This window comes from Cynocephalus volans, chromosome 12 (genome assembly GCF_027409185.1).
Source record: "Cynocephalus volans isolate mCynVol1 chromosome 12, mCynVol1.pri, whole genome shotgun sequence".
Lineage (NCBI taxonomy): Eukaryota > Metazoa > Chordata > Mammalia > Dermoptera > Cynocephalidae > Cynocephalus > Cynocephalus volans.
In genome coordinates this window covers 82533682-82559009 of record NC_084471.1, presented here as the reverse complement: position 1 = coordinate 82559009, position 25328 = coordinate 82533682, and the positions used below count along the sequence as shown (strand labels likewise).

General features: G+C 37.6%; 1 protein-coding gene across 2 annotated transcripts in view; it reads right to left on the bottom strand.

Moving 5' to 3' along the window:
• Positions 1-25328, bottom strand: part of DENND5B (DENN domain containing 5B) — a 193362-nt gene that overhangs the window by 82723 nt on the left and 85311 nt on the right. Inside the window, exons 2-4 of one of the 2 annotated variants that reach the window (XM_063075274.1) lie at positions 20262-20327; positions 17194-17303; positions 3054-3720 (exon numbers count right to left, since the gene is read on the bottom strand). In XM_063075274.1, the coding sequence (XP_062931344.1) occupies positions 3054-3720; positions 17194-17303; positions 20262-20327 (843 nt within the window). The remainder of the gene's footprint in view (positions 1-3053; positions 3721-17193; positions 17304-20261; positions 20328-25328) is intronic. The other variant, XM_063075275.1, reaches the window with a different exon arrangement.

The window sequence follows — 25328 nt, the reverse complement described above, 5'->3', positions numbered from 1 at the left end:
TCAGCATGATACCTTTACAATAGACCTGCAGAGTCAGTTCATAATTTAAAAATAAATATTAAGACAGACAAGGAAAGGTTAAGTGCAGTGCCCAATACAACATGGTAGGTGAATACTCTGGAGGAAGATCCAAGCCCAATTCTTAGTGCCACCACATTACTTACTAGCTGTATGATCTTGGGCAGATTATTTTGCTTCCCTGAGCCTCAATTTCCTCCTTGATAAAACACGGAAAACAGCACTAACTCACTGTTGAGAGGATTAAATGTAGGGGAAAATATCCAAAATATACAATTCATTTTTATAGCACAATTCCTAACACAGAGTGATCTTAGTGAATGCTTATTTACTTCCTGTATGGCGTTTGTTTTTGGTATTACATTTAAAAGAAAATCTAGTTCTATAATCTCAGGATTCACTCTGTTGTTCTCATAATATGATCAAGCTACCAAAAAAATATTCAGAGTTACAGAAATACTGTCCATAAATACTCATTCTTCATTTGAAACTGAAGCATATTGGTAGATATTAATTAACTAAAACTTCTCAAAAGACAAATCATAAACCAAATGGGACAAGCTAACCAAACAGAGCAGAAAGATGAGGACTCAGGACAGACCGCAAGCAGTGAGACATAAAGTGCTATATTTAAAAGAGGAAGTGTGACAAAGAAGTGACAAATGTTTGAAGTGACGGATACACTAAGCACTGATATGATCACTGCACACAGTATGAATGTACCCAAATATCATATTGTACTCCATAAATATATACAGTTACCATGGGTCAATTAAGAAAAATAAATAAAAAAGAGAGAAATAGAGAATAGAATAGTGGTTGCTGGAGGCAGGGAAAGGGAGGTTGCTGGAGGGGCCAGGGAAAGAGCCGTAGACAGGTACAAAGTTACAAAGTTATGGTTAGACAAGAAGAATAAGTTCTGGTACCCTAGGGTTACAAGAGCTAATAATATTGTATTGTACATTTCAATATAGCCAGAAAATATCTTAAATGTTATAACCACAAAGAAATGATAAATGTTTAGGTGATGGTTATGCTAACTATTGTGATTGGATCATTATATGATATATGCACGTGTTGAAACAACAAACTGTACTCCATAAACATGTACAATGAAAAAAACAAATTAAAATTAAAAAAAAAAGATGAAGCATGATAATGGAAGGTTTTTTGGTTTTTATTCTTATAAAAAAAAAAGCATGGCACACAGTACAAAAGAACATTTATTCAGTTCTCAACTCTAGAACAGATGTCTAGACTATTTAACAAAGGTATACTTTAAATGCAGTAATATGTTGAACCTTCACAATTTAAGCATAATTTACAGATTATATGGAACTAATAAAATTAATAATAATTGCAACAACATCAGCTATCATTTAGTCAGTGCCAATTATACCTGAAGTATTTTGTATAGATTTTCTTATTTAACATTCACAATAAATTGGGGGGGGCGCTGCAAAAGCTGTTATCTCCATAGAGACAAGAAAACTGATACTCAGGAAGATTATGTAACTTGTCCATGGTTATAGTCAGTAAGTGACAGAGCACAGATTTAAACCCAAGATTGGTATGACTTCAAAAACCAATATTCTTTCTGACCCAAACTGTTCATCTAGGCAGAACACTGATTAGGAAATTGAACTAAATGGGCTTTAAGATCCTTTATAAATCTAGAGTCAAAAATTCTTTTTTTCTAATGGGCCCAAACACTCGAAATCATTAAGATCCAAGCCTCTGTCCCTTCCAGCCACTCACCTACACCTACCTCCTTCAGGGAAAAAAGGAAGGAATAAAGAGAGAATTATTCAAAGTAAAATTTCTCAGACACAAAAAGGTGATCTACAGGCAATGATGAGCACTAAGAAAGTGAAAGCAAGAGGAAAGGAAAGAATTTAGACTGGCCATTAGAGAAGAACTTCCTGACAACAAAAATTGAGACACTGGAACACATTATCAAAAAACATTATGTAGGATAAACTGAAGAAAACATATCCTCATGAAGGGCTGTCAACACACAAATAGTGTCAACATACACACAAGATGGGGAAGTACAAATATAGCTTACTTGGCTCAGCCTCACTTATAATTTAAAATAGAAAAATAAAAAAAAGAAAGTGGTAAAATAAGCTTGACAGCAGCAGTCAGGAGACTGCACTGCAATTCTGCCAGCCTAAACACAAGTTAGCAAAATGCTAACCCAAATATTTGTGTCACATTTTACAAAGGATCCATCAATGCACAGGTACCATTTTATAATTTCCTTCAATTCACTATCCATTAAGACACAGCTTTTCTATTTCCTCTGTAAATTCACATGGAACAGATATTCTAATCTAGGCTTGACATCAGTCATTGTAAAATAAAACCCATAGTTCGTTAGTTTCTTAAGTATGTGTTGGAAGAACTTTGAAAGTTATCACAAAGATAACTTCCTTCTGGGAGTTACAACAAAAACCAAACACACACACATATAACTCTGCAGAACTGTTAGACCTGGGAAAGTCACGTCTGTTTCATGCCTGCACACCTTCTCTTTCTCACTCACACGAAATGCTCCCACAGGCAAAGATGCAAAGTTGATTGCCTCAGGAAGCTGCAGAATCAACAATTTCATTTATCTCTTTTCAATGTCAGCTGAGTTTTGATGTGATCCTTTACTGATCTATAAAGAATGGGAAGTCTACATGTTCTTGGTAGTAATAGGATTCTCTCATTCTCATTATAAAAAGAAATGTCTCTTTTTGACTATAGATTACCAGGGAGAAAAAAGCTATTTTTCATTAAAAATAAATACACCCAAATCAGGCAAGTTAATACTTCTGTATTCCCTCCTGTTTCTCTCTACAGACACTGCCACCTCAATGAGAGGCAACATCAGTCTTTGGTCCCACCCATACCTGCTCCTTTTACTCAAAACAGAAAAGACCTCTGACCATTAATTATCTGGTTCTAATAATATAGCCCATGGAAATACAGTAGTTTGGAGCATAAGTACCTGTTTTTGGAAAACTTAAAATCCAGAGAAGACCTACCTTGTGAGTAGAGAAGGATCTGCATCTCTAAAAGAACACAAGTAAACACCTGCACCAGGTCCTCTAATCCCAAGAGCTCGAAGGCCTCTCGAAGCGGGTAATCAGAGAGAGGAAGTTCACTGGGCCCAGGCCTCTGGCAGATGACTGGTTCATAAACACCATAAAATTTCAGTGATCTCCCTGGAGGTGGAAGGGGTACCTCAAAAAGAATATTATGGATGTAGCTCTCAAGTGGCAAGGGTGGTGGCTGCTGTGAGGTAACTGCCTTGTAAAGCTGGATGAGGAATTTCTTGCAGGCCTGCATGAAAGGTAGCGGTGTGATCAAGCATATACTTTTTGAAACATACAGGGTGTCTCTGCTGATATCATAGGAGTTGTATCGCTGGAGTTTCAAAAGGGAAGTTGTATCTCCCTCATCAGTACTGCTTGCCAGTGAGTCCATGCTGCAGGAGGATGAAGCATACACACTGCTGTAATGCTCAGCATTGTGCATCTGGTAGAGTGTCTGCATTGCTGTGCAGATTTGCTTACTTGTAACTTCTTCATAAAAAGTGAGAACAAAACCATAGGTGCGAGAACCATCTTCCCGGGTAATTATGAATGAGTGGAACTGAGGGTCTTTATTGTCAGTTTGTGTTCTGAAAGACAGCCCTTTAGGCATGCACAACTGTGGAGGAAATGGGAAAAAAGCATCAGAATGCAGTATACAAATAACTTCAAACCAGAAAAAAAGTTTTTTTAACATAACAGGACTCTAGACCTCTGACCAAGCTTGTGACCTTCAGCAAGTCAAGTAACTTTTCGGAGCCTCAGTTCCTTATCTACAACAGTTGCTACATCAATGACTTGAAGACAGAGTATGCAAAGACATCTTAAAAATATTTAAGTATTATTTTTCTAATAATGATGATAGTGTTTCAGAGGAATAGGGGAAAACAGGTAAAGGCTCACTTTATAAACAGAAAAAAGTTAACCAAAGAATGATAAAAAACAGTATCATCTTTGCTACTTTGAACAATATATTTTATCTTAGACAAACTTTGAAAATGAAAAGTTTTTTGATTTATGGAAGCAGAAGGGTAGAAACAAGACATTTTAGTTTATTTTCTTTAGAGATTATGCTCAAGGTCTTCGGAACTACCCAGGATTGAACTTGGGAACAAAATTACCCAATGAGCTCAAGATGCTGTATTTAGATGTTTAGCATGCACAAGAAATTAGAAATGATTCTTTAAAACATTTTAAAGAAAAGAAATAAAACAAATTACTGAAAATTCAAAACATACAAAGGAAAACAGAACTTGTAATTCAACTATTCTAACATAATAATCATTATTTATATACATTTCTTCTACTTTTGTATTGCAATATATTTTCTGCATAGAAATAATTTTAACATAAGTTATTACATTTTTCTATTTTTTCCCTAGATTTAATAACTGACCTGGCGCAGAATTTAGACATTCTCCCAAATCCCCACATTAATTACCAAGAAAACACAATTCACCTTTAAAGTTACATGTCTTTCATTCAAACCATCAACAGACACTAGATGCCTTTATGAGTTGGGCCCTGTGATGGTGATACAGTGGTGAGAAAGACAAACAAGCTTCCTGCTCCTGTGGAGCTTCCAGTCCAGTAAAGATGACAGATGATTAAAAAAATCATAACATATGGGAAATGCTATGACAGGATAAATAAGGACTGCTGTGGAGAAAACATAGTGGAGGACATAAATTAGAAAGGAAGGGGTTACCAGGAAAAAATTAAGTTAAAACTGAAACCTGAGGTATTAGGAAAATGAAGAACATTTTAGACAGAGAGGACAATGTGTGCAAAAGCCCAGAAGAAAGAATATGAGGGTATGAGGAACTGAAGTGAGGTCAGTGTGGGTGGGGCACAGAATGCAAGGTGGGAGCAGGTAAGAGAGAAAGCAAGAGAAGTGATTAGGGGCTAGATCATGAGGGGCCTTGGTAAGCCATGCTAGAAGTCTGAGAAGGACAATGGGAAGCCTCTAAAGGGTTTTTAGCAGGAGAGGGACAATTAGAAGTGCTCTGTTTACAATAGCCAAGATATGGAACCAACCTAAATGTCCACCAATGGATGAATGGATAAGGAAAACGTGGTATATATACACCATGGAATACCACTCTGCAATAAAAAAGAATGAAATTCTCCCATTTGCAACAACATGGATGAGCTTCGAGAAACTTATGTTGAGTGAAATAAGCAAAGCACAGAGGGATAAATACCGTATATACTCACTCATAAGTGGGAGCTAAGGGAGAATGAAGGAAGGAAAGAAAGACCACAGTGGTGTGTTGGACTTGCAAGAGGGAGAGAACATACCTCAGGATACAAAGTGGAGTGGGGAAAGTGGATGGGGAGGGAGGTCGGGGATAATTGGGTGGGGGGCATGGCGTATAATCGCAATTTGTAGTAATGGGCATGCTGCCAGTATGGATCTGGCCATCACATCTTGGGCACAAGTGGTGACAATCAGCTTTGTATCTTATGAATATTCATAACCGATAAAAAAAAGTACTAAGAAAAAAAAAAAAAGTGCCTCTTAGCACATTAATCTTTAATCACTGAAGGGCAGTGGTTTTAAAAGGGGCTCCCAAGAGAGACAGCAAGAGTGCCTCAGGGACTTGGAAGGGAGTGAGAGGGGAGGAGGAAATTAAGAGGACCAGTGCCCTTCACTCCACCATGCACATTCCCCTTTCATTTAGTTTCCAGAGTAGGGATGTTAAGATTTCTGAGTTCCCAAAGCTTAAAAACAAACTCTTAATGGTGGGACATGATTAGTGCAAAAAAATTATCACAGAGCAAGAAGGTGGGTGGGTGTCTTGACTCCTCCTCACAGACCCTTCAGATCACAGTCCTTCCCTTCTCCCTGAAAACTTTGAGGCTCATTTCATCAGATTACAGCACCACACCGTGGCTGTCTTTTCTATCCAAGCTCATTTCCAGAGCAATTTCTTCTGTGATTTTATATATACTCTGTCAACTCCCAAATTCACTATCTCGTGAACTTGACTCTTAACTAAATAACTTATGTATGTTCCTCAACTTACGATGGGGTTACAACCCGGTAAACTCATCGTAAGCTGAAAATATCCTAGGTCAAAATGCATTTAATACACCTAACTTACTGAACATCATAGCTTAGCCTAGCCTACCTTAAACACGTTCAGACCCTTACATTAGCCATCTAACCAACCCTTACAAAATCATCTAACACAAAGCCTATTTTATAATAAAATGTTGAATATCTCATGTAATTTACTTAATACTGTACTGAAAGTAAAAAACAGAATGGTCAAAGGGGTACTCTATATTTTCTACTGCATTTGTTATTGCTTTTGCACCACCATAAGGTTGAAAAATCCTAAGTTGAACCATCATAAGTACTTGACATCCTCATCAAGATGTCTAATAGGCATCTCAAACTTATCACGCCGAAAACTGAATTACTGATTTCTTCTTCCAAATCTGTTCCTCCCTATGTCAGTCTTTCCCATAACTCTATCCATCTAGTTTGCTCAGGACAAAAACCTTGGAGTCATTTTTGACTTCTCTTTCTCACTCATCTCATTATCCAATTCATCAGCAAATATTATCAGTTTTACCTTCAAAAACGTATTCAGAAACTAATTACCTCTATCTTTACTTTCACCACTAATCTAAGCCACCCTCTTCTCTTGCCTGGATGACTGTAATATCCCGCTAACCAATCTCCCTGATCTTGCCCTCATTCCCCATATGGCAGTCAATGTGATCCTTAAAAAATCTAAGTCACATCTCCTCACTCTTCTCAAAACTCTCCAATAATCTCCCACCTCACTAAACTGACGTCCTGTCAATGGCTCACAAGGCCCTATGTGATTGGCCCCAGCAACCTCTCTGTCCTCATCTCCCACTACTCCTTAACTCACCCACTCTGCTCCAGCAACACTGGCCTGCTGCTGTTCTGTGAAGATACCTAGCATGCTCCTATCAAAGTATGCTGGTCCCTCTCCCAGGAACCATCTTCCCCTGGGATCCACAAGGCTCATTCCCTGTGGCAGACTGTATTTTCTAAAATGGTTCCAACAATATTTCTAATTCCACATCCTCTTTCAGAACCTTGAGACTCCCCCTGCCCCTCTCCTCGAACCTGGGTGGCCTGCTGGGAGTGCCTACACCAAGGATTGACAAACTTTCTGTAAAGAGCCAGATAATAAATATTTTAGGCTCTTCAGGCCATACGGTTTTTGTCACAACTACTTAACTCTAGTACTGTAGCATGAAAGCAGCCACTGACATATTCCTATAAAGGAATGGGTGTGGCTCTGTTCCCCCAAAAATTTTATTTATTAAAACAGGTAGTCGGATGGATTTGGCATGGGGGCTGCCATGGATTGACTGAATTGTGTCCACCAAAGTTCATATATTAGAAGCTTAATTCCCACTGTAACTATTGAGGGTGAGAAATCATTTTATGGAAATTGAAAGGTGAGGCCTTGATCAGGTGATTAAATTGTAGGACCATGCTGTAGTGAATGGATTAATAATGGTAGTCAGGGATGTGGTTCTGAGGGCTTTAAAAGGAGAGCACATGAGGAGCTATCTCTCTCTCTGCTCTCTGCCATTTTCAGCCATGTGAGACCCTGCATTGCTGTAAAGCCACCACCAAAGAAGACCTTCACTAGATGTATTCCCTGGACTTTGTACTTCCTAGCCTCTGAAACTGTAAGCAGTAAATTTCATTTTCTTTATAAATTACCCAGTTCCAAGTATTTTGTTATAAGCAACAGAAACAAACTAATATAGGGGCCATGTTTGCCTATCCCTGGCCTAGTTAAATGCAACAGCAGTGACAAGTGACATTGTGTAACTTTTGAGGCTAGGCTAAAAAAGGCAATACAGAAGTCCTTCCTTAACCAAGGTTTCACTTTCCTCAGTTTCAGTTACCAGCAGTCAATTGTGGTACAAAAATATTAAATGGAAAATTCCAGAAATAAACAATTTACATTTTATTTTTTCATTTTTATTTTTTTTTAACATTTGCTGATTTATGACATTTCCAACCACCAAATGTTAGAATCTAGAGGATAATTCCACAGTTTAGTGGGTTATATACACATTTTTTGGTTTTGCTGAAATTATTTGCTCCCTCTAAATGACAGGGTTTTCTTTGTTCCGTTTTATTTTGTTTTTAATTGAATCATAATTGATTTTACTTATCTTTGGGATTCAGTGTTGACATGTTGATCAAATCAATATTATTAGTACGTATATTGTTACAAATTGTACTTATTCTTTATGCTCCTTGTCCAATCTCTCCCTATCCCCGTCTCCCTCCCCACTCCCACCACTGATAACCCTAGATTTCTTTTCTCTCTCTGAAAGAGTAATGGTTACTCTGTTGATTTGTTGCCTAGATCATCTGTCCAATGCTGAAAGGTTGTTTAGGTCCCCCAATATTATCAAAGAGCAGAAGCTTCTTCTGTCACTCTGGAATGGGCTTTGTGGAGAGAGACATCCTATCTTTTCTTTGGTCTCCACTGATGACTCTCCCTGTGTCAATGCACTCCAGTGGCTGGCAGATCATCTGCGTTGTGGTTGTGACATCTAGCCACTTTTGCGGCAGCCTTGGTTACTGTGGTGGCTGTGGTGGGCCACCCACATGGAGGTGATGTTTTTGACATGCTCCTTGCTTGGCGCTGGCAGTGTGCCTGGATATGGAAAGGAAGTCCATTCCGGCTCCATGCCCCAGGTCAGGCCCTGAGGCACTGGCAGTGTGCTTGGTTGTGGGTGTGTGTGGGGGGGTCCAGTCCCCGGATCCATGCCCTGGGTCACCAGGTGGGCCCTGAGGTGCTTGCATGGTGTGCCTGGTTGGGGGGGGTCCGGCCCCACCCCCGGGTGGGCCCCGAGTCACCGGCATGGTGTGCCTGGATGTGGGAGTGGGGTCTGGTCCCCGGTTCCAAGCCTCCAGTTCCCAGGCAGGCCCCAAGGTGCTGGTGATGTGCCTGGGCTGGAACTAATTTTTTGTCCTTTGCTTACTTCTAAAATGGGGGTACCTGTCGGAACCAGTACTTGAGCTATGTGGTTGAGTTAAATTGCTGCTTGCTGCTGTTTCTCCAGGGAAGACTTTTTGTGCAGCTCAGGGTTTTAGGGTTGACCTTATAGGTACTTCCAGCCCTCCAGAGACCAGGTACACCTAGGTTCTGTAGAAACTCTGATCTGGGCTTGAATCTTTTCATCAAATTGCACCCTATGCAATTCTGCATTCCTGACCAGTCTCCTCTGAGTGATCCTGTACTGATTGGGGGGCAGATCGGCTGTCCTTGCTGTGTTCCAGTGTTCTCTCAGTGGGCCCGTCTCCCCCACTGCCCGTGCTCCAAACACTTCCCATGGGCTGGGCCCTGCACCTGTCCCTTGCAATGACTCACTAGACTCTGACTGGCTCCTTTTTTAGCTGTTCTTGCTCCTCGCTTCTGTGTGGGTCCATGGGAACCCTATTAGTGCCTTGCTGTCCTGGGGGCCACCAAGGCCCTCTTCTTCCCTGCCGCCTCCAAGCAACACCATCCAAAGGGCACAGCTGTGGCTTCTGCTGGCTCCTGCTCCATGTGCTCAGCAACTTCAGCCTTAAAGCGGATGCAGCCAAAAATGCTCCAAGCAGTGTTTTCTTTCTCTCTTCATGGCTTCTCCCCCTTCATGAACTCCGTAGGTCTCTCCTCCTCTTTCCCTGAGCTCTAGCAGCCCCAGCTTGGCTGCTGTTACATTTTTATAGCTGTAAATTGGTTGATTTGTGGGCGAGAGTGATGCTCTATTCTGCCATCTTGACCAGAACTCTCTAGAATTCATGTTTTAAATTGCACACCATTCTGAGTAATGTGATGACATCTCGTGCTATCCCACTCTGTCCTGTCCAGGTCATGAATCATCCCTTTGTGCAGCATCTCCACACTGTATATGCTACCTTCCTGTTAGTACACTGTATATGCTACCTTCCTGTTAGTCACTTAGTAGCCACTTCAGTTATCAGATCTACTGTTACGATGTCACAGTGCTTGTGTTCAAGTCACCTTCATTTTACTTCATAATGGGCCCAAAGTGCAAGAGTAGTGATGCTGGCATATTGTTATTTGTTCTATTTTATTAGTAGTAATTCTTGTTAATCTTTTGTTCCTAATTTATAACTTTATCATAGGTGTGCATGTATAGGACAAAACATAGTATATGGGGTTCATGGTTTCAGGAATCCACTAGGGGTTCTTGGAATGTATATCTTCCACCTCTCTCTGTCTCTGGGCACACACCCTGGAAGCCCTGAGGCAACATATAAGAAGTTTGGCTAATCTAAAGCTGTCATGCTGGTGAGACCAAGTGGAGAGACTGCATAGAGACAGAGGAAGCTCAAGGTATATTGCTAGTCCAGGAGACTGACCTGTGAGTGAATGAGCCTTCAGCTGATTCTAGTCCTTAGCTTTCAGACTGCCCAAACTGACCGTGAATGGAGCAGAGGGGCTGCTTGCCAAAATCTACTCAAATCACAGATTTGTAAGCAAAGTAAGGATTTCATTGCTTTAAATCAAAGGTCAGCAAACTACAGCCCTGCTATGGTTTCAATGTATGTGCCCCTCCAAAATTCGTATGTTAAAACTTAAACCCCTGCATGATGCTATTCAAAGGCAGGTCTTCTGGGAAGTGATTCTTCATGAGAAGAGCCATCATGAATGGATTATTACTCTTATAAAAGAGGTTGAAGGGAGCACCTTAGTGCCTTTTCTTCCCTTCTGTCCTTTCTGCCATTAAGGACACAACATTCCTCTCCTCTGGAGGATGCAGCAAAGAGGCACCATCTTGAAAGCAGAGACCAGGCCCTCATGAGACACTGATCCTGCTGGCATCTTGATCTTGGACTTCCAGCTTCCAAAACTGTGAGAAATAAACTTCTGTTCTTTAGAAATTACCCAGTCTCAGGTATTTTGTTTCAGCAGCAGGAACAGACTAAGATAAGCCCTTTGGTCAAATCCAATCTGCCACCCATTTTTTTGCACTACAACAGTAGAGTTGAGTAACTGTGGCAGAAACTATATCCCCACAATATATCAACTATTTACTATCTGGTCCTTTATGAAAAAAAATTGCCAATCCCTGTTTTAGGCCATTAAGTAGTACAGGGAGTGTTTGTCATGCAGCAAAAGAGAACTGAAACACACCCTTATTTCCCTTAAGTCTCTACATAAATATTATCTCATCTAGGCCTTCCTTTACCTTCATATATAAAACTGTGTTCAACATGAAATTAAAATGTCACTTCTTGAAAAAGTCTTTATTGTATGAAGCAATTAAAGTTTTGCACCATTGTATACATATGTACACTGCATATAGATACACATTACCAGTATTCTCTAATTCTATATGATCTCTAGATCGCAAACTACTCAAGGACTGATACCATATTTCAATAACCTTAAATATTCAAGAGTATCACACATGGAACAATATACCATTTGGGGCCACAATAAATGGTGACTGATAACAAGAATTAAAAAAAAAAAAAAGCTGTGAAGCTCAGCATTAGTATGCCAGTGAAAATGTCCTTATATTTCACTTCACTGGATATGAGACTTAAAAAGAACTAAGGTAGATTTGCTTAATTCTTTTATATATGTCAACGATAAGTTACAGACAGGTAAAACTCATGAATAACCGGATTTGCTATGGCAAAAAACTGCTTATTCCTAATCTAGGGCATAATTGTATAAGGAAAGGCATGGCAGGATCTTTCCATAATTCTACCTTCAAATTAAGGCTGATTTCAAAATATGTCAATGAGTTGCTCTTCTGGTAGTGTGAATGAAAACTCATCTAATATTTACTACAGTCAAGAAAGACAGAAGGGATGACATGAACTACTCTTGCTTCAGGCTAAGTTCAAACTTGTTTAGCAAAGTGCATGACGCACAAGTATTTGTTGAAAGAATAAATGAATGAACAGGAAAACAAACAAAAACAACAGCTGTGGGTACAGGACCAGACTTAGTCCATCTCTTGATCCAGGCTGTAGTTCTCTTTTTACATCAAGTAGGCAATACAGAAACATACCGACCTCCAAAGTCAACATAGAGATTTAATTGATAGGCTTTCCTGACATCATAAACCACAAAATCACAGGTCAAACTGTTTTTGAACAGTCTCCAAATATCCCCTTACAGGTCTGTAGCTTTCTTGAGTACACATTCAAACATTTATAGGAGAAGCTTGCCAAAAGTTGTGCTCAAGATGAAGAATGACTTTCTATGCTATATATAACAAACTTAAGAATTTTTCTTAAATGCTCTTCCTACAAAGAAAAAAGTAAGAATTACATTTCTAATCTGCGAACCATGAATTGGAAAATGCTATTGCTTTTTTAATTTTTAAAAGACAAAATTGTAGATGGGGGGAGGGAGGAGGTTTGGCGAGGGACAGGTCAGGTAAAAGGCATAAAGAAAAATTGTGATTTGTAATAATGAATATGCTAATAAAAAAAAGACAGAATTGTTATATGAATTGTCAGGAACTAAAAGATATTTTATTTCTCATAAAACCTAAGATATAAATCAAGATTTGCTTACCATGGTGTTCACTATCTCCTGTTATTCCATAATACCGTTATTTACTAAGAATGACTATTTCCTGGTAGTCAGGTTACCCTGGCCAAAGTAGGCTCACAATGCTCTCGCGTCCCTGTACCTCTTCCAGTTTGAGTGATCATAATTATCTCTCTGGACCCTTTCAGGCAGATTGGCTATAATTTTAACAATTACTTTTTCCATATTTTACAGTTCTATGATTCTGATGGCCTCTATTTTCACACAAATAAAAGAAAAATTCAGCAGATCTTTTCTTCCTCCCTCCTTTAGTAAAAATTTATTTTATCCCATGTATTGCATTAGATCTTGGCAACCCAAAAGAAAAATATAAAAATAATCCCTTCCTTCAGGGAGCTTATAGTAGGAAAGACAGACGTATAAACCAACAGTTATAAAATACTGTGATCAATGCTGCTATGGAGTGTGTTCAAGATGTTATTGGAGAAGCAAAGAGAGAGCACTTGACTAGTCGTGCTTAAGAGGTGGTTTGGCAGTGGAGGTGGCACCTAAATAGAAAAGAACAGGGAAGGAAAGTATTGTATGCAAGTACGCATTCCTTCATTATTCAACGATTTGAGCATCTGCTACGTGCAAAGCTAGGGATATAGCAGTAAATACGAGAAACTATTCCTGTCCTCACAGTGCTTACAAAATAGCATGAGACACACAGTTGACTACTGGCTCCATAATTAATTATTTAACCCCAACTGAGATAGGTGCTACAAAAAGGTACAAGGTGCTAAGAAAACTTAAGGGGACTTGACTGAATGTTGGGAGAATGGTGGAAGGTGATAGTCAGGCATGGCTTCTCTGAGTAAATCATGTTTAAAATGAAATCTGAAGGATCAATAAGAATTCACTAGGTGAAGGAGAAGTGGAAGAGCCTTCCAGAAAGAAGCAACAGCGTAAGCAAACACTGTAGTATAAAGAATGGGATGGATGGGAGCAGAAGGCCAGTTGAGACAGTTACTGCAGGAATCCAGATAAGACATCCTGGTAGTTTGGACCTAAGTAGGTGTGTGGAAAAAGAAAGAAGTAGATTAGAAGGGGGGGGGGGGGGGGATAAATTAATTTTTTTTAAAAAAGAAAGAAAGAAATAGATAACCGATTGCGTATGGGAGATGGTGAGAAAGTGAGAAGTTTCCAGGTGGATGGTTGTACCATTCACTGACCAAGACCGGTTAGAAGAATTGAGAATTCAGTTTTGGATATGTTGTGTTTGAGATGCCAGTGAAATAGTCTAGATGCAATATTAAGGAAACAGGTGGGCTTTCCCAACAACGGCTGGATTAGGGCCCCATTCCTATGATTCCATTGTGAGACATAAACTTGGGTTAAATTGAGGGCTTACTTTGATTCTAATGTCAAACTTATAAATGCAATTTAGAGTTATCCATTTCAAACTCAAGTACTTACTGAGTCTGCAAAAAGTATATGTAGCCCATTTTTCCTTCGAATCTTGCAAAATGAACATCTAAATAGGTTTCTTTACCCAAACTTTTACCTTTTACTCTTTGCTCATCATTCCATCCAATATTCTTCGTGATCCAAGCAAACAGTAAATTGTAAACTGAGTTTTATAGATTATAAAAGTTTTATAATAGTTATTACTCTTTAATTACCTGAAATATCATATACCAGATGTTTCACTTAAGACAGATATACAAAAGAGAATCCTTATATTTCATATAACTTGCTTAAAAAGGTATTGACCATATTTTCTTTCTAAGAATTCCTAGATATGATATATTCTTAAAGATAAGATCTATCTGTTAGAATAGTATATAAAGTCATGGATGTCAATATGCAGATTACACCAAAGAGACCTGAAAGTGGAGTGTGGGGGAGAAGACAAGAGACCTTCAACACTGTTTGCAATGTTTGTTTCATTTAAGATGAAAGGTACAGATCTGAAGCAAACTTGATCTCTGTTTCATATTACTTCATTTTTTTTAGAAAAATACCTGAATCAGCAACTAAGACATAAAAAGCAATTCAGAAATAATTTTACCTGTCACTTGTATTTATTTTCTATTATACTTATACTTCATACATATACATGGAATTCTTTCTTAACAAAGTTCACTGCTTTGGGTACTTAATTCATATGTAAAATTAATGACCTTTATTCAAAGCACAACTATTTCTTGTTAGAGTAATGACTGATATTGCAAAAGGGATGACTCAGAGTGGGATTTTACTAAAGGCAAGACAAAGCTTACTACCTTTAGGGGGGAATAAATTATAGCTTCATACAAATGCACTTGCTCATGAATCAAAGATGAAATTAAGGGCAGTAAATCTATGACCCAAATACAGACTAGTTTATGGAATGCTTCTCAGAGATTTTTAAAGGAGTACCAGCAAATCCTTTTAGATTTGCAGCAATAAACAAAATGCTGTGTGGTGCTTACCCATCAAAACACAAGCCTTTTTGTTTTACTCTTCAGAGGGAAACTTCTGCTGCTTACATAAAATAACCTCAGAGGCAACAAGTAAAGAAAATATCAAAGACAGATCAAAGAAGCTTATAACTGCTTTAAAGATGAATGTTTTGCAGAGAGAGGCAAAAGCTAACATGGCTATCTCACTATCAATTTATTCAAATGATTAAAAGAAAACACATCAAGTGTGGCATTTTGTTCCAAACGACTATGGACTCATGTTGTAGTAAGAATCTAGTTTGGGGGCTGAGCCCGTGGCACACTCGGTAGCGTGCTGCGCCAGCAGCGTGGCGACGCTCCCGCCGCGGGTTCGGATCCTATATAGGAATGACCGGTGCACTCACTGGCTGAGTGCCCGTCACGAAAAAAAAAAAAAAAAAAAAGAACATGGTGTGCTGATAACACCAACGTCCAGGGTTCGATCCCTGCACTGGTCAGCGGCTAAATAAATAAATAAAATTTAAAAAAAAAAAAAAGAATCTAGTTTGGAATACCATTATGATTTCTCACAGATAATTTACACTTTGAAACATCTCACTAATTTAAGAAGATTTAGTATTATAATCTATTCATATTCTTATCCATTTTTCCATTGCTTCATTTAAACATTCTTTTCTGTAGTACATTTCTATTAATTGGCTGGCATAAACAGCTGATAAATTATTTTTGTCACTGCCATTTGACTATTTTAGTCAGATGCTTGACTGGGCTCCTCCAGGTCTCATAAAGATAACTAACAGTTGTGTTCTACTTAATATCTGTAGTACTGTCTTCACCAAAGACGGTGCTAGGCATCCACAGTATTAACTTTCAGCAAAATGGCATCTCTGATTATTTTGGTATTAGGTAAAAGTTTAAGAAAATAACCACATTGTGCTCTGTAAAGAATCAAAGTTGAAGTGCCAAGTGCTTTAGGCATTTGTCCTTACAAAAAGCACCATGCAATCCCCTTTCTGGAGAAAGCCCAGACTGGAAAGGATTTACTGTAATACAGAAATACCACAAAGGGTCCAGTATGACCCATATCATTTCCAGTACATACCAAAACTAAGTTACATAGTTTTTCTTTTGGGGAGGCAGCATAGCAGGCAGGCAAAAAGAGAGCTAGAGAGTAAAAATGATCTGGATGTAGCCTCTGAGTCTTACTACATAACTTTGGGCAAATTACTTAACCTCTGGGAAATATGAATAACTGGGTACATATAAACACATATGTGAAAATAACATATATGGAGTACCCAGCAGGCATCTACTAAATATTGGTTTCCTTCCCTTAGAGTACTGAGTCATAATGAGTCAGTTTTTTGACTCTACCTTTAACATACTCAGAAAGAACTACACCTACCCCAGTGTCTCAGTCTACCTTTAATCATTTCTCTGTCTATCATGCCTGATCTGATTTGTTCACTTTGAGATCCCCTAAATTATATAATCATAGAGTCAATGGAGGTCCTAAATATTATCCACACTTCTAAGAAGGACCCTTCTTCAATGATCTGAAAACTATGACCTACTTTATTTCTAAGAATCTCTAAAAAAGACATTTAATCACCATTGGTAACTCATTACATTAATTCTGATTCCCTACAAACAAATTCCTACAAATGTCTCAATAATGCACTTAAGTTCTTTTCCATCTTTACGTTGTCTGTGAAAATGACAAATTACAGGTCCGTCATACAACATTCCTTGAACTATAAAAATGTAACTATGCTCCTCTTTCCATCGGGCTCTTCTCACGCAAACAAAGTGATATCACTGTTTATCAAAGCACCTATGTATTAATTAATACAAACCTACAACACAGCTCAATAGTAGAAACTAAAATGGGCTTTAAGGGTCTGTAGTATACACTTATTAGATGTGGGAACCCTAGGCAAGTAACTTAATTTTTCTGAGCTTCAGTTTCCACATCTGTAAAATGAGGACAATATTATATTTCTTACAGAATTGTTTAAAGGATAAATTAAATGAAATAATGTAGATATTCAAAATATAGTCACTATCATCTCAATAAAATAAAAGGAAGGCTAAAGAGAGAATGGAGAGAAAAAGAAAAACACATACCATGTTCACCGCATCTTGATCAAAAGGGTTCCATTCTATATTCTGAGGATAGTGGGCCAGAACTTTGGATTTGAATGTTCTTCTCAAAGGACTCTGGTCAAAATTTTCACCTATAACAAATAATTTATAATTAGTTAATATCTACAACTTTTCAAAAGCATGTCAAGGTTTTCTATTTATTTTGTAGATATACTGACGAATAATGTTGAAATGACTCAATTTCTACCTCTAACAAGTCTGAGTTGTAAAATTCCCAAGAGAAAACTGAAAACTGTTAATAAGAGATCTGCATTTAAAACATCAGAAATTGAATTTTAAACTCTTGATTAGATAATTGATACTAAGAATCAAGATATGCTAATATAATTATTGCTATAACCTAGTTATTGTCCTCATTTCAATATGTGGTGATAAAAAAATCTATGCAGAAACATTTAATTCACTAAAGAAACACCCTGAATTAAGCTAATCATATTTCTTATGATTCTTAAATTTTATACACAGACCCAATGCTACAGTGCTCAAAAGAAGCAATTTTATTTGAGTTTCCACAAAAATCTGATAAACATAGTTGCATTTAAGGCTCTTTAGATAATAGAATTAGAAACATCATTGCTGAGTTGTCTAGTGTAGTAGACAGAACACATTAAACACACTAACCTTTTAAAAGATATGAGCTATTCTAAGCCCAATTCATAACCTGTCAAAATTCTGGAGAGACAAAAGTCGGCTTTAATTTATTATATGTAAGAAAATTCAATAACAGCTGTCAGATTAGTTCTTTTTATCTCCTTGACCAAATTAATTCCCATTAAGACCTGTTATCCTAAAATGCCTTAGTTTCATAAAACACTTTAATGTGAATGGATCTTAAATTCCCAATGTCAGAAAGTTGGGATCTAGGAATTAGAAGACCCTTGAGCAATTTCATTCTGTCTCCTGTGTTTTTCTATTTTTTAAGGTCCAGTTCAGTGCAAAACACTGGTTGTTATCGCAAAATATAAATGCCACTTACCAGTATTTATACAATGACATAAATCACAGTGCAATTTGATTTATGAGTCATACTTTGACATCTAGTTAGACTCAGTTTCTATTTTGGGTTAAAAATATGAAAAGATACTAAAACAACTTTGAGTGCAAGACATAGATCACAGAAGTAGAAAAAAGTCATACTTGAAAATCTTGTGAGAAACTGCAATATAAAATCCACAGGAGCTTTTCTGAAAAAGGACACATAATTTAAATATATTTGCTGAGGCAACTAAACCACTGTTTCTAATTGAAGCCCTTAGCTAAAGATCATTTTCCTTTGGATTCCTCTGACTTATTTAGGTAAGTACTTCATCTCTATAACCTTCTATCCCACACTTCCACCTTCTCAGAGTTGAGAGCTTTCAACCCTAAAAGAGAAACTGTCAAAGGCAGACATCCCTAATAAAAGTTTATCAATTTCTGCACCATGTTCCTAGGGTATGTGAGCAACAAAAAGTCAATGAAGGAGCGTGAAACTGTCCATGACAGTCAATGTGGCTAAAGAACAGAGTCAGGGTTCAGAATTGTTGGTTTCAGAAAGGATAAATGATGTTTTTAAGCTGATACAAGATGTTCACGCAAACACAAGAACTTTTAGATTATTTCTTCATTTAAAAAACGTTACTTTCACTTCATTTTAAGTCTAAAACAAAACAAAACAAAACAAAAATTCCTATTTGGTTCTGAAAGTCGATGCTGCTGGCTGTGCCACTGACACAGCAACAGGGTATCCTCAGATAATATACAGCCATCAAAAAGACCTCTCCTTCTCCCACCCTCAAATACCAGAAATGCTTTTTTTTATTATCCATAAATGTAAATAAAATATGAAATACTGCAAGAGCAGAAGAAACAGAACATAACCCAGGATATAACTCCTTGAAGTAATACTTACCTTTTAATAAATTCTTGCCTGTATATGGTTAAAATAGTGACATTATCTTCATTTGTATATCAAGTTATTAATGGGACAGGAGATAAATCAGAAAAGTCATGACAGTGACATTCTCAGTATAATTGTTCCTTTAACTAAGGAATACCACACCCTCTTGAAGCACAATGAATCAATGAGAGTGAAGGAAACCAACTCCAAAGAAAGAATTTTACAAAAACGAAAAATAAAAAGTCCCACAAAACAATTATCACAAATCTAACAAGAGAAAAACAAAACCACCACCATTACCACCACCTCTTATTAGACTGCCAAAATAGGAATGATCATTGCTGTATATACAGCTGTCTTGGCAAACACAATTTTGAAGGAAATGAGGGGAAGAGCCAACTATTTAGAAATTCTGAAATCATTGTTAAGGATTTAGAAATGAATGGATGCAGCTATTCCTACTAGTACCAGACAACGAAGAAAATCTTAGAGACGCCTTTTGGGGATAGGAGATGCAGGAACAACCTACACCTCTCATTTTGAACACTTTTTTTTGTTTCATTTTGCAGCTGGCTGGTACAGAAATTGAACCCTGGACCACGGTGTTATTAGCACCACACTCTAACCTAATCAGCCATTCTCTCATTTTAAGCACATTGTATAAACCTCTTAGAATTTACTGCTAGGACAAAGCAGGAGAAATGGCCAGGTCTGAGAATTTGGAATCCCAGGAAATGGAAATTATATATAAGCATCTTTTACTTAAAATTTAAAATTTTAAACATTACCCTGAAACAAACAAGGATTATAAATTTGTATAAATATTAATATCCCTGTTACAATTACATATAAGACTTAATTCAAAGTAACATTGCAAGGTAATCTCCTACTAAATGCTAGCAGGAATTAAGCCTTTCCTCCCAAGAAAATAGGAAATATCTGCCAAGACAGCTTAAAGACTAGCGAATACATTTTTTCAAGGCTTGAAGCAAATGAGGTCGTAATGAGAATTAAAATGCAGATGAGAGGACAGAAATACAAAATAATACCTATAAGTTTGTCTGAGAAAAGACAAACGAAGAAACAGTTATAATGGGCTTGGGGTGTATTACAGTGATGATTTCTAACACCCCATCCTTTTTATTTTTACCTGAAGTCGTATTTGCAGCATCTTGGCTCTTGCCATGACGATCTGCTTCTAGCCATTGGTACAAAACTACATAATACAACAGAAACAAAAAAGTTTTATGAACAAAGAAAAAAAAAATGACTCTGAAGAATGGAAAATGAGAACAAAAATTAAACATAAGCAATTAAACATGAGACATTAACATCAGAGTGTAGCTTAACATCAATGGGATGTTGCTCATAAGCTATTAGTAATAAGAAAGCAAAGGGAATGGGTAATTTTAACGTAATAAGTAAAATGCTACTAAAAACCTGGAACAGTAATTTGTATGAGAAAAAGTACATGTATTCTTTTCTTAATGTTAATTTGAAGAGAAATATCAGGAGAAAGGTAATGTTTCTATAGTAGGATATAATAAAGTAAGGTAGTAAGACTAAATGACCAACTTTAAAAATTACATCCCAACCACTGCATACCTATTAGAATGATTAAAGTCAAAAAAGCTGAGTATACCAAATGCTGACAAGGATGTGAAGTGACAGGAATTCTTATTCATTGCTAGTGGGAATGTAAAATGGTACAGCCACTTTAGAAGACAGTTTGGCAGTTTCTTAGAAGGTTAAACACAGTCTTACCATATAATACCGTGACCCCAGTCTAATTATGAGAAAAACATCAAATTCTAAGAGGAGCAACCTATAATATACCTGATAAGGACTCGTCAAAACTGTCAAGGACATCAAAAACAATGAAAGTCTGAGAAACTGTCACAGCCAAGAAGGACTTAAGGAGACATGCTAACTTACATAAATGGGATCCTCTAACAGAAAAGGGACATTAGGTAAAAACTAAGGAAATCTGAATATAGACTTCCGTTAACAATAATGTATCAATATTGATTCATTAATTGTAACAAATGTACCACATACTACTGCAAGATGCTAGTCATAGGTGAAAGTATGTGGGGGGGAAGGGCAGTATGGGAATTCTGTATTATCTTTTCAATTTTCCTGTAAATCTTAAACTGCTCTATAAAAAATATATATATTTTAAAAAACATATTTCAATAGTTAAGGTAAAGAACAAGCATATATGAGGGTACTTCAAAAAGTTCATGGAAAAATAGAATTTAAAGATAATATGATTCCATGAACTTTTTGAAGGACCCTCATTTTATATCCAACCTTATAAATAATATCACCTTTTGTAACTCTTTGCAAACATAAGCTGAATTTTGCTCTGTACTGAGATCCCATTTGATCAACTATCTTCTTAAGCACTATTAACTATGATGTGTCACCTCCTGGAGGAAAGTTTACTACTGTAAGGATACGAGCTAATAATAAATTCACATTAGAGTTCTGTAACTTAGCAGCTTTGAAGGATTTTAAAACTACTGGAAATCTTTTATGGGTTACACAGATGTTCAAAACTTTTAGAGATCTTTAAAGAGTTAAATAATGATAAGGTAGGGTGCCAATGGCCAGAAAACCTTCCTATCCATATCCCAAGGTTTGAATGATCCCAGGATAATATCAAAGGCTAAATTTCCATTCTGGGAGGATATCTAACCATAGATATTGTGAGAATTCTATATTTCAAACAAGGTTTGCAGAAACTTTTCCTGCCCTCCCTCACAAAAACAATTCAAGGGGCTGGGAGAGTTGCCTACGGAACTCCTGAACTGGAGGAATAAAGGAACTGATTCACGACAAATGTCTAAGGGTACACTGAAATCATCAAGGTAGTTATTTGGATCTTTAGGTACAGCCAGGGCTGTGAACTGCCATCCACTGTCATGGATAGATATGGTCCAAAACAGCCCTCTGAACAGACATACATCCATGTGCAAGGTCCCTGGTTTAGGGTTCCCCAGTGGGCACACAAATCAGTACATTTCTCCAGGGACATACAGCAGGATACTGCACACTTCTGGGAATTGTTAAAAAATTGTTACAATTAGGATTAGCATGACAAAATCTGCAAAGCTAGCTTCTCTTATTAAACGTATACTACAGGTATGTTTCCTCTTTGTAGTTTACAGGAATAACTACTCATTAATACCATGACACAAAAACCTCCCCATTCAGGAAAGCAAGCACGAACTTTACAACTGACACTGAAAATCCCTTTTGCAAAAACGAGACAAAAAGTAGGGAAACTAATCCATTAACTGGCCTGACAATTCTGCCCAGCTCCTATCTTACATATTTCTTCACTCACTCACCTCCCTAAATCTTCCCACTCCCAGGGTCCCTGGAGTTCCCTCTCTTACTGTCTACTTCCACCATACCTGTTTCTGACTAGGGTCTTTCTCCACAAACCAAGGCCAAGTCTCACAGTATTTCCTTATCTTCCTGTTCCTGAAGGATAACCACAGAAGTCTAAATATTTTAAAGAAAAGTTTTTTTCTGCATGTGGGTCAAGTGACTAGTTCCTGCCAATGAAATGTGAATAGAAGTGATGTGTTACCTCCAGGTCAAGGCACACAATCTGTCTTTCCTTTGCCATCCATAAGCTAAATGCAAATGCAAATGAGGCCTTAGAAGATGGGAAGGTCACAAATAAAAAAGAAAGCTGAGTCTCTGAATATCTGCAAAGTAGAGCCTCTCCCCTCCTTGGCCTACATTAGGATAAACATGTATGGGAACAAACTTTTATTGTCTCAAGCCACTGACAGTTTGGGGTTATTATTACAACAGTTAGCTATTTATGTGTTTCTACATTAGCTTGAATTTTTATTTGTATTAGTTCTGACCTTCTGACTATAATACTAATCCCTGACTAATTGTGCCTTCTTTGGTAACTTTCTACATTGCTTGCTACTGTATTCAAACACCTAATTAGTACAATTCTTCAAATGTAGGACAGAATTCTCTGTCTTTCGTAGAAAAAGCCATATACCCTCTATTAAGCTACTAATCAAGACCACATATTCTAAACCATGATGGGCCTGTTAGCCTTTCTGAACACACAACCTCCAAATCCAGTCAGTGATCTTGCAGGTTTAGGCTGCTGCTCATAAAGCAAAAGAACCTAGAGGGATCTCTGCAAATCTACTGATCCTACTGAGAAATATTCAAAAATAAGGAAATTGAATCCTGGTTATCTTAAAAGTTTATCTTAATTAAGATTTTAATAACAGTACATCAACATCAATCCAGTAAGTTTTGTATTTTTAAGAGATTCACAATATCCTGGGCTCTCAATTACATCAAAACTACATAGCCATGCTGTATTTAGCTGACACTAAATACACTTCAATTACTGAAGTTTATTCTCTGAAAATCATAAGAGCACACAACACAGTAACTCTGTTTCAATCCCAACTGCATGTTCTGCAATTCAATTCTTTCATAACCACCCGGAGTTAGTGTAGACCCCATAATTTAAAGGGCATGGTCCCAATAAGACTGCCCTTATTTTAGATGCCAGCCACACTTTGGGGGTCCCAGGCTACCTGCACTGCTGACAGGCTGGCTATAAATTTGAGCATTCTCACAAGCCTCCTGGATTTGATAATTCACTAGAACAACTCAGTACTCAGGAAGTGCTATACTTAATGACCACAGTTTTATTACAAAGGACACAAATCAGAAGGACCGGCCAAATAAAGAGAAACCTAGAGTGAGGTCTAGGAGGCAGTGCAGAACTTCAATGCCCTCTCCTATGGAATCAGGATGTGTCACCCCTCCATTCCCCTCCACACACATATACATGTCAGTTGTTCACCAACAAGGAAGCTCCACTAAATTTTGGTGTCCAGAGTTTTTGTTAGGGCTTCATTACATAGGCATGACTGATTAAATCATTGGCTACATGACTGAACTCAATCTCCAACTCCCACCCCTCCCCAGAGGCCAGGTTGGTTCAAAGTCCCAACCCTCTAATCACATGTTTGGTCCTTCTGAAGATAGCTCCCATTCTGAACTATCCAGGTCACCTGACACTTCAGGGGTCACCTAGCATAACACTTCAATCACTCAGGAAATTCCAAGGGTTTTTAGAAGTTAGGTGCCAGGAACCCAGCACAAAGACCAGACAAATTCTTTAGTATACAACAACACCATTAGGCACTATGCAGCCTGCCAACAAGCACAGAACACAGCAAGAGCTTATTTACTTGCAAAAATAATCTTAGCAATTAATCCAGGGTCTAGAGTTCTCTAATAATGAGGAATAAACAGTCTTTGCTCCTAACCCATGTTTGTCACACTACCCCTTTTCTTATACAATATGAAACAAGAAAAAAAGTCAGTGAAGTTTTACAACTAATATCGTAAAACTCTAAACAGAAAGTGTCCATAATATTTAGGTAATAATCAAATAAGTGCCATGTGTTCACAGTGCTTAGTAAATGATTTTTATTTTGAAGAATATCTAAGTGATTTTCAAATAATAAATACAGCCAAGAAAACAAGGTTCTAGTTCTGATCAAATATGCTGGTCTAATACCCTAGCACAAATCACAATTTCTTTGAGCAAAGGTTTCTTCACATATAAAATACAGATTATTTTCATACAATGTAAAACAAATCTTCCCCTATTGCTAAAGAACATATTCTCTGCTAAAGAGACACCAAGAGAGCCACTCTTTACCTTTAGGGACAAAAAAAGTCACTTACTATTAAAATATTTATAGCTGGCAAGTAACACTATCAAGCTAGAGTTCTAAGATGATTCAAACTGAAACTTTCCTACTATGTGACTCAAAGAAATAGTCATTCGCTCAGAGCTAAAGTAGACCTTTCCCTTCAGTTCCATTAACTACTTGTATTAATCTGTTTCTCTTGCTTATAACAAAATACCTGGAACGGGGTAATTTATAAGAAAATGAAAATTATTTCTTACAGTTTTGGAGGCTGGTTAAGTTCAAAGTCAAGGGAACACTTATGGCAAGGGCCTACTTTGGTGGTGACTTTGGCAACACAGGGTCTCACATAGTGTGAATGGCGTAGCAGAGAGAGAGAGAGAGAGGCTCTCACATGCTCTCCTTTTAAAGCCCTCAGAACCACAACCCTGACTACCATTACTAATCCATTCACCAGGGCATGGTCCTACAATCTAATTACCTCTTCAAGGCCCCAC